General features: G+C 36.5%; 1 protein-coding gene across 2 annotated transcripts; it reads right to left on the bottom strand.

The window, feature by feature from the left end:
* Nucleotides 1-1,326: 1,326 nt before the first annotated feature.
* LOC131957661 (serine/arginine repetitive matrix protein 1) lies at nucleotides 1,327-13,619 on the bottom strand. 2 transcript variants are annotated; one of them, XM_059322401.1, is made up of 19 exons: nucleotides 13,424-13,619; nucleotides 12,218-12,338; nucleotides 11,921-12,035; nucleotides 11,661-11,793; nucleotides 11,335-11,463; nucleotides 11,029-11,183; nucleotides 10,485-10,703; nucleotides 10,058-10,133; nucleotides 9,524-9,667; nucleotides 9,016-9,212; nucleotides 8,045-8,242; nucleotides 7,668-7,757; nucleotides 7,328-7,525; nucleotides 6,752-7,244; nucleotides 5,482-5,705; nucleotides 4,731-4,813; nucleotides 4,032-4,302; nucleotides 3,419-3,446; nucleotides 2,112-2,291 (listed from the first exon to the last, which is right to left on the bottom strand). In XM_059322401.1, exons 1-19 carry the CDS (start codon nucleotides 13,440-13,442, stop codon nucleotides 2,257-2,259), a joined length of 2,928 nt encoding a protein of 975 aa, XP_059178384.1. In that variant the 5' UTR covers nucleotides 13,443-13,619; the 3' UTR covers nucleotides 2,112-2,256. The 2 variants fall into 2 exon arrangements, with proteins under 2 accessions (XP_059178383.1, XP_059178384.1); XM_059322400.1 differs by lacking the exon at nucleotides 3,419-3,446 and having other exon boundaries at nucleotides 1,327-2,291.
* Nucleotides 13,620-13,671: the final 52 nt, after the last annotated feature.

Consider the following 13,671-nt stretch of genomic DNA (forward strand, 5'->3'; position numbering starts at 1 on the left):
TATTTTTTTAACATTTCTATCCAGCGGCTAATGTAAAAAGCTCCACATTTTATTTTACTAATTATATCAGACATTAAAAAAATAAAATTTCGACAGTTGCATTATGTTCACAAGGCACAAGCACATTTTAATAGACAAACCACTGAAAATAGAACCATCCCATATTGATGTATCACTTTTGTGCAACATCCCCCATCTCACATGAACCATCCCTTATTAATGTATCACTTTTGTGCAACATCCCCCATCTCACATGAACCATCCCTTATTAATGTATCACTTTTGTGCAACATTCCCCATCTCACATGAACCATCCCATATTAATGTATCACTTTTGTGCAACATCCCCCATCTCACATGAACTGGTGCAGATAACAAAAAAACTGATAAACAGCAAGTGCTTCAAGTATTTCTAGCAGTCACACCTTAAGTGCTTCAAGTATTTCTAGCAGTCACACCTTAAGTGCTTCAAGTATTTCTAGCAGTCACACCTTAAGTGCTTCAAGTATTTCTAGCAGTCACACCTTAAGTGCTTCAAGTATTTCTAGCAGTCACACCTTAAGTGCTTCAAGTATTTCTAGCAGTCACACCTTAAGTGCTTCAAGTATTTCTAGCAGTCACACCTTAAGTGCTTCAAGTATTTCTAGCAGTCACACCTTAAGTGCTTCAAGTATTTCTAGCAGTCACACCTTAAGTGCTTCAAGTATTTCTAGCAGTCACACCTTAAGTGCTTCAAGTATTTCTAGCAGTCACACCTTAAGTGCTTCAAGTATTTCTAGCAGTCACACCTTAAGTGCTTCAAGTATTTCTAGCAGTCACACCTTAAGTGCTTCAAGTATTTCTAGCACTCACACCTTAAGTGCTTCAAGTATTTCTAGCAGTCACACCTTAAGTGCTTCAAGTATTTCTAGCAGTCACACCTTAAGTGCTTCAAGTATTTCTAGCAGTCACACCTTAAGTGCTTCAAGTATTTCTAGCAGTCACACCTTAAGTGCTTCAAGTATTTCTAGCAGTCACACCTTAAGTGCTTCAAGTATTTCTAGCAGTCACACCTTAAGTGCTTCAAGTATTTCTAGCACTCACACCTTAAGTGCTTCAAGTATTTCTAGCAGTCACACCTTAAGTGCTTCAAGTATTTCTAGCAGTCACACCTTAAGTGCTTCAAGTATTTCTAGCAGTCACACCTTAAGTGCTTCAAGTATTTCTAGCAGTCACACCTTAAGTGCTTCAAGTATTTCTAGCAGTCACACCTTAAGTGCTTCAAGTATTTCTAGCACTCACACCTTAAGTGCTTCAAGTATTTCTAGCAGTCACACCTTAAGTGCTTCAAGTATTTCTAGCAGTCACACCTTAAGTGCTTCAAGTATTTCTAGCAGTCACACCTTAAGTGCTTCAAGTATTTCTAGCAGTCACACCTTAAGTGCTTCAAGTATTTCTAGCAGTCACACCTTAAGTGCTTCAAGTATTTCTAGCAGTCACACCTTAAGTGCTTCAAGTATTTCTAGCAGTCACACCTTAAGTGCTTCAAGTATTTCTAGCAGTCACACCTTAAGTGCTTCAAGTATTTCTAGCAGTCACACCTTAAGTGCTTCAAGTATTTCTAGCAGTCACACCTTAAGTGCTTCAAGTATTTCTAGCAGTCACACCTTAAGTGCTTCAAGTATTTCTAGCTGTCACACCTTAAGGTCAAAGAGAATACTAACATTAAATATTTTTTAAAATACATTTGCAGAGCCCTAGAAGCATACATGATGTTTAAAAGTGTATTTTGGATAATAAGTTCAGTTCAAAAACTGTCCAGTTCAATCCAGTCCATCTTTGTCAACACCTAACAGCTTTGAAAGTAAGTTCAGTACAAAAACTGTCCAGTTCAATCCAGTCCATCTTTGTCAACAGCTAAATGCTTTTTAGATTTATATATTTTTTAACATAGTGTTGAATTTATGTTGAACATAGATTTCAGAACAGTTTTATCAAGAAAATGATATAAATGATAACAAGTGTGTCAAGAAGTTTTGTTGATAAACCAACATCTGGTCATGAGCTGTTTAGCACAGTTCACAGAATAAAGATGTTGCTCATATAGTTAATATACTCTTATATACACTATTTAAAAAATCCGATGGTGATGTGGTTGATTAATTAGGAGTTCTAGGTCTGTTTTTTCTACCGGATGATGCACTTCTGCCAGGGGGTCTGGGGTTGTGTCGAGGGCTTGATGATGGTACACTGGACCGCGTCTTTGGTAGTGGAGGCTTAGCACTGGTCAGGATCATGGACGAGCTCTTGTCCTAAAGAAGTTAACAAAATTTAAAGTTGACTTTATCACAACAATCAGATTTAGACTATTTTATTTTTAGACTTGGCTTCTAGAAAAAAATCAATATGATCATGTAAGTAACTGTTAATGTAACCTTAATATTGCTTTTAAAAAAATAATAGGTAAATAACATACATTAAGTGAAATATGATGTAACTAGAAAAATGTTTGTGAGTAAAATTAAAATTAAAAACTTATGTAGAAATAAATGGATATGAAAATACCTTATATTTTTTAAAATCTATTTAAAAGATTATTTCTTTTACTCTGGTTCACTTGTGTATTATTAAAAAAGCTAGACATTATAAAAAAATTTAAATGTGGCTTAGCAAAAGAAGTGGATCAATCTGACTACAAAGTTGTGAATTGAATTGATTTAAAGCAGCCCAGACATATGCTTGTCACTACTGGTCTACACGCCAGAAAACTAACATCCATACACAAGAATATAATAGACATGCACTAGAACAACAGAAGAATTTCCTTTATAAATGACTACATACATGCTGATTGTATACACAGTGAATAGCTGTCTACTTTACTAAAGCCTCCACCCCAGAAAGAAACAGCTTGGCCAAGGTAAAATAAAGACATTTTTTTTTCACTTGTCTCGTGATGTTTTAGTTTTCTGTTATCTTTCATTACTATCTTGGTTGGCAAACTACTTTTGCCTGATAAATGTCACTAAAAAGTATTATTTACTTTGAAGCAATTTCATTCTTAATGGTGTAGTAATACAAAAAAGTGATTCCTGCATTAGATAATGAAAGCCATTTACATCAAAATCAGCTATGTTGACATAAATAAGCACTGAATAAAATGTAACCCTACACTTATTAAATTTATAACAAAAATTGTATAAGAATATGAAAAAAAATAATTTTATAAACCAAATATATTTTCATGGTATAAAAAGTCCAACTGAAGTTGTTATTTTTTAAAGCACTATAAGGAGGAACAGCTGTAGATTTCATAAGCCAGAGAGTGAGGCAGAAATTTCCTGCCAAATATTTTTTTACAACTGTTCCTCATGTCAAATAAATTCATGCACAACAGAATGCTACAGTTGGAAGAGATTCAAGTAGAGATCTGCCTTACCCGCAGGGTGAAGGATGGGAAGGTTGGGCTGGAAAAAATGGAAACAGCAGTACAAAATCTAGCTACCAAGGTGGTTTTTTAATGCACAAACTAGATGCTGCACACGTTACTTTAGTAGGTGGTTTAGTAGCATAAAGCTAAACTAGCTAGAAGAGAAATTAGTCACAAACTATACCAGCAGGCATTATGTGTTAACTGGATTATAATTACTTATTATTCAGAGCACATGCAGCATTAATACACCATGCTATAACATGGCTAACTAAATGTGTCTATGTATAGCTCAACTTATGACTAATTAAAAATTCCACAATTAATTATGAAACAATTTAAGTTGGTAAGATTTAGCCAACTGAGTCATATCCTTGACTGCAATACTACTGCAATACTACATTGCCAATGAAAAGTGTGTAGAAATGGGTTCTCAATCTTCCAAGCTCCAAACTTTAATAAGATCCACTTTCACTATTGATACTTTTATCTTGCTCTTTCTTCAAGTATTAAACTTTCAAGTTTTTTATTTATTTCAATGGAATGGTTAAATAAAATAATGAAACTTTCTACATGTAATTTCTAACATTTACAACTTTGTCAACTCAACTATTTTATTTACCTGTGGAACAGATTGGGTCAGTGCCTTGTTACCTCCCCTGGCTGCCCCTCTAAATGATGGGGGAGGGGGAATCAGTGGGTTGTCTTCCTCCTCCTCTGCTATAGACGTCTGCATCATGCTCTCCCCCTCATCCCCATCCTGAGCAGCAGGTTCTGGGGCAGGGTCTGCAAGTCTGTGACCAGGTCTAGCAGACTTCCCATCCCTCATATGGACAGCAAAGCCATTGACCACTGGAGGACTGGCCCCCTCTTCCTGGTTCTCATCCACATACCTGCTCAAACAATGAAACCATAGAAGGTGAATTCCATTATTTCCTGGCATAAATCTCTAGCAAACAAAGACAACAAGCAGACCCATAGAAGGTGTCTCCTTAAATCTCTAGACAACAATGACAAGCAGGACATAGAAGGTGTCTCCTTAAATCTCTAGACAACAATGACAAGCAGGACATAGAAGGTGTCTCCTTAAATCTCTAGCAAACAATGACAACGACCATAGAAGGTGTCTCCTTAAATCTCTAGCAAACAAAGACAACAAGCAGACCCATAGAAGGTGTCTCCTTAAATCTCTAGACAACAATGACAAGCAGGACATAGAAGGTGTCTCCTTAAATCTCTAGACAACAATGACAAGCAGGACATAGAAGGTGTCTCCTTAAATCTCTAGGATTTCCAAGAGTGAAGTGTATGCCATACAAACCTGGACTCTGACATGGCAGGAACTCCTTTAGAGGGTCTTGGGGGAAATGGAGCAGCAGAGTTGATCCTGCTTCCTGGGCTGCCCTGAGAGAGATTAGAACACATGCGCATGTAACAGCACTCAGAACACACGCACATGTAACAGCACTCAGAACACAACCACATGTAACAGCACTCAGGCACACCCACATGTAACAGCACTCAGGCACACCCACATGTAACAGCACTCAGAACACACGCACATGTAATAGCACTCAGAACACATGCGCAAGTTACAGCACTCAGGCACACCCACATGTAACAGCACTCAGAACACATTCGCATGTAACAGCACTCAGAACACATGCGCAAGTTACAGCACTCAGACACACTCACATGTAACAGCACTCAGAACACATGCGCAAGTTACAGCACTTAGACACACCCACATGTAACAGCACTCAGAACACATGCGCAAGTTACAGCACTTAGACACACCCACATGTAACAGCACTCAGGCACACCCACATGTAACAGCACTCAGAAAACATGCACATGTTACAGCACTCAGAACACAACCACATGTAACAGCACTCAGGCACACCCACATGTAACAGCACTCAGAAAACATGCACATGTTACAGCACTCAGAACACACGCACATGTAACAGCACTCAGGCACACCCACATGTAACTTTTAACACTCAGATACATTCACACTGTAACATTAACCATCTGTCTGACTCAACATTAAAATCCCCTGTGTGACTTACTTGCATGTGGGGGTGTAGCGGAGCAGCAAATCCCCTGGGTGGGGGTATGTCTGAAGGGTTTTCAGCTTTCTGGGGTGGGGACTTGGCATCTCTTTTGTCCTTGTCTTTCTTCTTTTTCTTCTTCTTCTTGTCCACCTGGTCAAACATGTCCAGATTTGGTGGCTTGGGTGCGTTCTGTAGGGGGGTCAGTGCAGGAGGGGGGATGCGCCGACCCTCTAACACACCTACATGCAAGAACATTCAGTTCATCTTTAGGATTTTATAGACTTTTTTTTTTTAAATAAACTATTCATGTTTTGGAATTATTTGAACTTAATTGTTCCATAAGAAAAAGCTTCACTGTATCAAGCCAATGGTGCCGCAATCTTTGTAGGATAAAAATTTTTTCTTCTTCATTCTGGGGGGGGGGGGGGGGGGGCTTCCTCCAACACAATTAAGTTGTACATGTTAACTTGTTATGCTCCATAAAGGCCGTTGGCTCCCACTTCAACCTGCCTTTCTTTCTGGATTTGGATTGGTTGGGAAGTTGAAGAGGGAAGGGGTTTGAAATTGTGACTCAAATGTAATGCTACTGATCATTACCTGAGGGAAGGGGTTTGAAGTTGTGACTCAAATGTAATACTACTAATTCATTACCTGAGGGAAGGGGTTTGAAGTTGTGACTCAAATGTAATGCTACTGATCATTACCTGAGGGAAGGGGTTTGAAGTTGTGACTCAAATGTAATGCTACTGATCATTACCTGAGGGAAGGGGTTTGAAGTTGTGACTCAAATGTAATGCTACTGATCATTACCTGAGGGAAGGGGTTTGAAATTGTGACAAATGTAATGCTACTGATCATTACCTGAGGGAAGGGGTTTAAAATTGTGACTCAAATGTAATGCTACTGATCATTACCTGAGGGAAGGGGTTTAAAATTGTGACTCAAATGTAATGCTACTGATCATTACCTGAGGGAAGGGGTTTAAAATTGTGACTCAAATGTAATGCTACTGATCATTACCTGAGGGAAGGGGTTTAAAATTGTGACTCAAATGTAATGCTACTGATCATTACCTGAGGGAAGGGGTTTAAAATTGTGACTCAAATGTAATGCTACTGATCATTACCTGAGGGAAGGGGTTTAAAATTGTGACTCAAATGTAATGCTACTGATCATTAACTGAGGGAAGGGGTTTAAAATTGTGACTCAAATGTAATGCTATTGATCATTACCTGAGGGAAGGGGTTTAAAATTGTGACTCAAATGTAATGCTACTGATCATTACCTGGAGGCTGGTTTCCCCCTGAACTGGGGCGCTCTCCCTGAGTGTGACCTTGACTTTTGCTGCTGTGCTGAGGCTCTGAACTCTGACTTGACAGGGGTGGGCTGGGGTCGCGACCCATGGGTGGCGTTGGTTCCCTGGGTTGTTGGGACTGTGGGGGTCCTGGGTTGCGAGAGGCAGACGGGGGCAGGGGCTGCTGCTGTCTGATCATGTGTGGTCTCTGTGGGGTGCTGGAGGGTGGGGAAGGGATCGGCCCACCCCGCTGTGGGCGATATATAGGGGTTGGGGGAACTCTGGCCTGTGGGCGGGCAAGCTGAGGACCCAGCACAGACTTGAGCTGCTGGTTATCTGCTGTCCTTGGAGAAGGTCCTGATGCTGCATCTTCAAAGTCCATCCGTGGGTAATGTTGCTGGATGGGCAGGTTACTGTTGTTGTTGTTGTTGGTGTTCATGTTGGTGGCAAAACTTCTCTTCTGGTTATTATGTACTGCTAAAACCTGTTGGGAATACAGATGTCATCAGGTCAAACCATGGCACTCAAAGGTTAAAGGAATATTTGTTCCCACAATGCAATACTCACATTCTGAGGTAAAGATGGTGGTGAAGGTGCCCCACCCATCTGCTGGGGTCTGACCCGGGGTTGGGGCCTGGGTCTGTGGGTTCTGTGAGCCTGGGAGGATGAGCCTCTTGAGGCAGGGACTGTGTGGTCTTCATCTTCTATGTCAGACACGTCCATTTCTCCAACACTTATTTCATCATTTTCATCCTCAAATACCGGCTAAAATTATAAAAGGAATTTTAAAATTATTTCAAGACCTTTTGTTTCAGTTATGTCCCTTTTGTTAAGTCTGAAAATGTTCTGTTCACTAACTAAATCTCTAAAAGAAAAACTGTGTTAGAGTTAGATGCTACTTCCTTACCCTTGATGAGTCAGTCATCATTGTATCCTCTCTTGTATTGGTCAACACTTCACCATTGGATGTTCTCTTCTGCGGACCTGTTATGTTGATCTGAAACAAGAAGATGAAAATTTAATCACTTGAATACAAATATGTTAAAAACATAACAATATCTTTCAATAGCTGGCTAGAGGGTGTGTTACAACAAAGAAATATCAGAGAGAGAGTGACAGTTTTTTATTAAATTTTGTATATTTGACGTGAATTTAATTTATTTGATTTAAACACTGTAAAAAAGGGAAATGTTAGAACAATAACTGAATGAGATGAGGTAGGTGTAATTATCCAGAGCAATCAACCAGTGATATGTAAAGATGTTAAAGAATGGAACTACTTACTGACAGTCTTTCCCTTCTCCCTGAAGGCAAAGAAAACCTGTCCTGTGATTGGTTCATCTTGTCCTGGTCAGCTCTCTGCTCCCTGTCTAAACTGTTGAAGCTGCTGGATCTCCGGGCCAACATGTGGGTGGAGCGAGGCCTTTTTGGGGGGTGTGGCGGTGTTATGGGGGTTGATTGATTCGACCTCGTCCTAAAGCTCTATATTCAATTTAGGATAGTTCATCAATCAAACAAATCTTTTCTTCAACTTTTGTTATTTACATTTTGTTCAATATCCCAACTTATCAGTTTCTTTACTGAGGTGGAGGTTAATTAGTGTATACAATTTACCATACATATATGGAGATTTTACTATGACAAATCATACAAATCAGAAACAAACAACAGGTCAGCAGTTCTGGAAATATAATATGGACTAGTATATTTTTTAAATCTGATTTTTTAACATACTGTTATTAATCCTTTCGCAGCTAATTTTTCTTTCAAGTTTTTATGCTTTTGAAAATTACTGACCTAATGAGTAATTGTAATATTATATTCAGAACCTTGTTTGATAATCTTAGCCCAAATGTTTGAATACTCCAAAATTTTTTTGAAAACTATAAAATAACACAAGGTAAAAATATTTGCCTATTAAGAACAATAATTAATTTATATTATTTCCATGATACCTGTTTATTGTGGAATTTATTTTTAGGACTTTATTTAGGTAGAATATTTTTAAACTATTTCAATTTCATGACCTGTTTATTTTTACAGTTATGTCCCTTTTGTTAAGTCTAAAAATGTAAATCCTAAAAAAAGCAAATGCTGTTCCTTTTTCAGCATTCCAAAACACAATTTTCCAACCCTTCTAATAATAATTATCAAATTATAAAAGTAAAAACAAGGATTTTATAATCCACATGTAAACAAAAACTGTAATAGTTTTTTCATTTCCCCTTTTCTAAACAAGAGAGAGAAAATCTCACCATTCTGCTAAAATCATCTTGCACTGCGCTCTCCTCCTTCATGAAGAGCCCCAGCCCATTAGGCATGGGGCTGGCAGGGTTGCTTGACAACCGCTGCCTCTGGTGGGACATGATGATCAGCTGGCAGTAGTGGAGCTTGCGGATCCTGGCATAATCCCAGGCTGTAGCGTTAAACATATCAACCACATTCACATCCGCTGAAAAACATTGGGTTGCGTTCATTTTATTTTTTGTTACATAGAGCCTACATCTTGGTATAGAAAAACTTTGGAGGTTTTATGTACAAACAAATAAAATATCCTCACCATTTTTCTCTAGCTGGTATAGAAAATACTTTGGAGATTATGTACAAACAAAGAAAATATCCTCACCATTTTTCTCTAGCTGGTATAGAAAATACTTTGGAGATTATGTACAAACAAACAAAGAAAATATCCTCACCATTTTTCTCTAGCTGGTATAGAAAATACTTTGGAGATTTATGTACAAATAAAGAAAAAATCCTCACCATTTTTCTCTAGCAGGAAATTAACAACATCCCCATGTCCACCCATGGTGGCAAGATGTAGGGCTGTACGGCCTTGGTTATCCTGATCTAAAATACATTTTTCCCCAGCTATTTCTACAATCAGTCGACATGCATTCAAGGAACCTGAAACAAGGCATGTAAAAACGTAAATGCTGTGTTCCCCTACTTGTAACTTCAAATCATTTGCATTCTTTTATTTCATTACACTCTGCTGACTTCTACTTGTTTAACAGTTACATCTGTCTGTAAAATGATTTACAAAAATTTTTTTTCCAATTAATGTGTACTTGCTTTTGCAAAGAAAAGTACATTTTCTTTCTCAAACAAATACATCATTACTTAAAAGTAATAGCATTGTGTAGAGAACTCAAAAATGATCTTTTACTAATGTATTAATAATTACCATTGAATCTCTACACAATAATATTAAACTTATGTAAATATTGTTTATTTTGTGAAAACAAAAACAAATCCCTTTCAAAATTAAAAAAAATGTATAACTGCAGCCCCTACCCATTTCAGCAGCAACAAGTAAAACAGTTTTTCCATCTTCATCTTTGATGGCAGCACTGTCTGGGGTTAATAGAGTCTGGTCGGAATGAAAATATTTTTTTCATTAAGCTACAGTTGGTTAATAAAGTCTGGTAAGAATAGGAATATTTTTTTTGCAGTAATCCTTTAATTATAGTTGGTTTGATACTGGTGTTACAGACAAATTAATAAAAGTAATAAAATTATTTTCTTTAGCATTTCTTATAGATTTAGTATATACTAATGACTGAAAATATATTGCATAAATATTTTTTTTACTTTTTTTCTCAACATTTTTTTAGAAGTTATGATTTTAGAGTTATTTTTTACAGGTTTTTTTCACTTAAAAAATACTTTTTTGCTATCTCTAAAACCTCCATTAAAATCAAGGGGGTGAGAATCCGACTACCTGCAAACACTCAAGCGGCTGTGTGCGTCGGACTGACCAATGCATCCATGTTCTGCCGTTAGCATCCCTCTCAATGCCGTCTGACTCCTCTACGCGGCTGTTGTCTGCTTTACACAGCAGCTCAAAGTGTTTGATGTTATCCATGCGACATGCCCACATACTTGGGGTCAATCCATCTTTATCTCGGATTCCACAGAAGGCTTGGTGAGCTAACAAAATCTGTTGGATAAAAACAATCTTTGTCACCGTGATACAGTACTGTTTGGTTACATGCCCATGAAGTGTGTAGCACAAAACATGCCCATTGTATGCCTACCAGACAAAAATATTTTTATTGTACACCAGATCTGTTCTTGTCATCCTCAACAGAAAACCCCCCACAAATGTTTAAGACTTTTACTTGGAGGATACTCACCAATAGGTCATTGACAAAAACTTTTTGCTTACTGACTTGATTTAACAAATAACATTTATTTCACCACCAACTGTAATTGAACAAGTTTTGAACCCGTTTCTAAATAATTCCTAATTTTTAAAAAATCACCTGTAAGCATTCTGTGCTTCTGGTTGTGACAGCCCAGTGTATGGGTGCTCTCCCCTGGACGTCGCAGATGTCCAAGTCTCCCCCATAGTCCACAAGCAGCTGGAGTCCAACATGGTTGCCATCATGGCATGCTCTGTGCAAGGCTGTTGATCCGTCTGTCATTACAACATAGCTACAGTTATGTCATGCGACAAATTCTACAGCTGCATCTTGCCATGCTAAATATTTTAAAATCACAATGAAAATTCATCCATACAGAACTGTCAGTAACAGCAAGCAAGCAAGCCTACTGAAAAATAGATCTACCGTGCGCTTGGGTGTTGACATCAGATTTCTGCTCTAGGAGGAACCTGAGGGTCTCATGCTGGTTAAAATGCACAGCATACATGATCCCAGTACGCCCCAGCCCATCCACACTGTCTGCACAGCCTGGATCTTCAACAAAACAGAGCTCAATATAAATATGGACTCTATATGCCAAATCTATTTTTGGAAATGTTACTAAAGCAATCAGTCTGGTTTCATATCAACATTTTATTTATTGAATAAGCTACCTGAAAACTGATTTTTTTTTAAATCAAATAAATGCAAATGGAAAATGATGAAACATACTGATAATAACTCTTAACTACCTTGATGCAACAGTTCGCTTATTAAATCTATATCGCCTGCCTTGACTGCAATGATTATAGAGGGTAGAGAGACAAAGCTCACACTGTCCCCAAGGCTCATGGTAGCAGGTAGCTTTGTACTGTCTAGGTTTATCTGAATGGACATGGGTAGATACAGTATGAAAAAGTGTCAAGCTTTATCATGAGAAAAAAAATGTTCTGGAAATAGATCAAGCAAATACAAATGAGTATTCAATTTATGGAAAATAGAAAATACAAACCCATCGCCAAATAAATTTATCTGGAGCATCAACAAATGGTGTCATAGGACTCAAGCCACGAGCAGTCAGAGAGAGCGTATTGGCACATTTTTCCTGAGATCTATTTTGGATCAATCTTTTATATTTGGAGAAAAAAGTTCAATGAGTACAATGAAGTAAAAAATTACACAAATTTTCATTAAAACATATGTAAATAGTGTAAAAATATTTTTTTTAAAAAGTGCATCGATATATATATATATAAATATATATATATATATATATATATAAAATTACATATTTGCACTAAATACAGACCTATAATACTTTTGCATATGCAGAAGTGCCAAATTGAGTGTGTCACGAACATCAGCACATTCCACATCTTCGCTCAACTTGAGTAAAAACTCATGAATAAAGGCAGCAGCCTTCTGGAAATCTATCAAAATCAAAGTATGTGTGGAAGCAATAACACATGAAATCTATTTTATCTTACTGTATTTTTAACTGAGCGGATATCATGCAACATTGCTAAAAATAGTTATTAATTTATTTTACACATGTAGAAAGTATCTCAGGATGGGAGAAAGTATTTAAATTTAAAGCTCTCTGAAAGTTTTATTATTCTTTAATGGCCCTAATATTTAATTTCTGCTAAGTTTTCAAGACTACCTACTTTACTATTCAGTTTAAATATTATTTTATAGAAAACCTGAATAGTAAAGATGTAAAGTAATGCTTATTATAAGCATTTTTTTAAAAATAGGTTTACATATTAATATTACCAATATTACTGCTAGAATTTGTAAGGCCTTAAGTCTAGAATGACCTGAAACACTTTTTTTAAAACTAAAAACTTTAGAAAGTCTTCAAAAGCTTATTGAAATTTTAAAGCTCATATTATTACTAATACACTAAACACTTAAACAGTAATAAAATAAATAGATTAATTGAGCCTAATAGAGAAATTCTATAGGGCTATTAACTATATGGTATAGTATAGGGCAGTATACTATAGGCCATAGACCTAATTATAAATTAGTAGGCCTATATAATATATAATTACTAATTACTATAAAAAAAATAGACAAAAAGATGCATATGTAAATTAATTTTAAAATTATGTTCATTCCAACAATAAATCAGTAAATGATTCAAGTATACCAGCTCCTACTTCATCACAAATAGATTTAGATCTAAATCTACCAGGAAGACATTATTTATTAATTTAAAATTTATTTCATATTTGCCATTTGGCATCTTTTGAGAAGAAAAAAAATGTTGCTATGGCAACTAAACCACAGAGGGAATAAAATCAATTACTGCCTACAGTTTATTATTTTCCATGAAGTATCATACAAACAATGTAGTTATCTGTGCTTTGATTTGATTATTTCAATGATAATGTATCGGATAAACTTATGAAGAACAATAAACCATCTAAAATGAAATTTTAAAAATATATTAGGTCTGGCGTCTAAAAACAAAATGGCTGCCTTTTTTTTTTTAAAGTTGTTAACTTACCTTTTCTTTTGATTACCATTATGCGTTATATTTTACAGACTGTTAAGCGCGTTGCTTTGGAAGGCAACGTTTCATTCATTTCTAGATTTTATTACCTTACGAAAATTTCTAAAATATTAATTATTACATAACTATATTTGCCCATTTATAACTTATTGACACAGTAAACAAACTTTATTTTGAGTTTAATGGCGGATTCCCATAATACTTCTTTATCCGGAAGTCACACTTAAAGAAATAGTGCTAAA

The sequence above is a fragment of the Physella acuta genome, unplaced genomic scaffold (assembly GCF_028476545.2).
Source record: "Physella acuta isolate Inbredline_101_S28 unplaced genomic scaffold, ASM2847654v3 ptg001254l, whole genome shotgun sequence".
Taxonomy (NCBI): Eukaryota; Metazoa; Mollusca; class Gastropoda; family Physidae; genus Physella; species Physella acuta.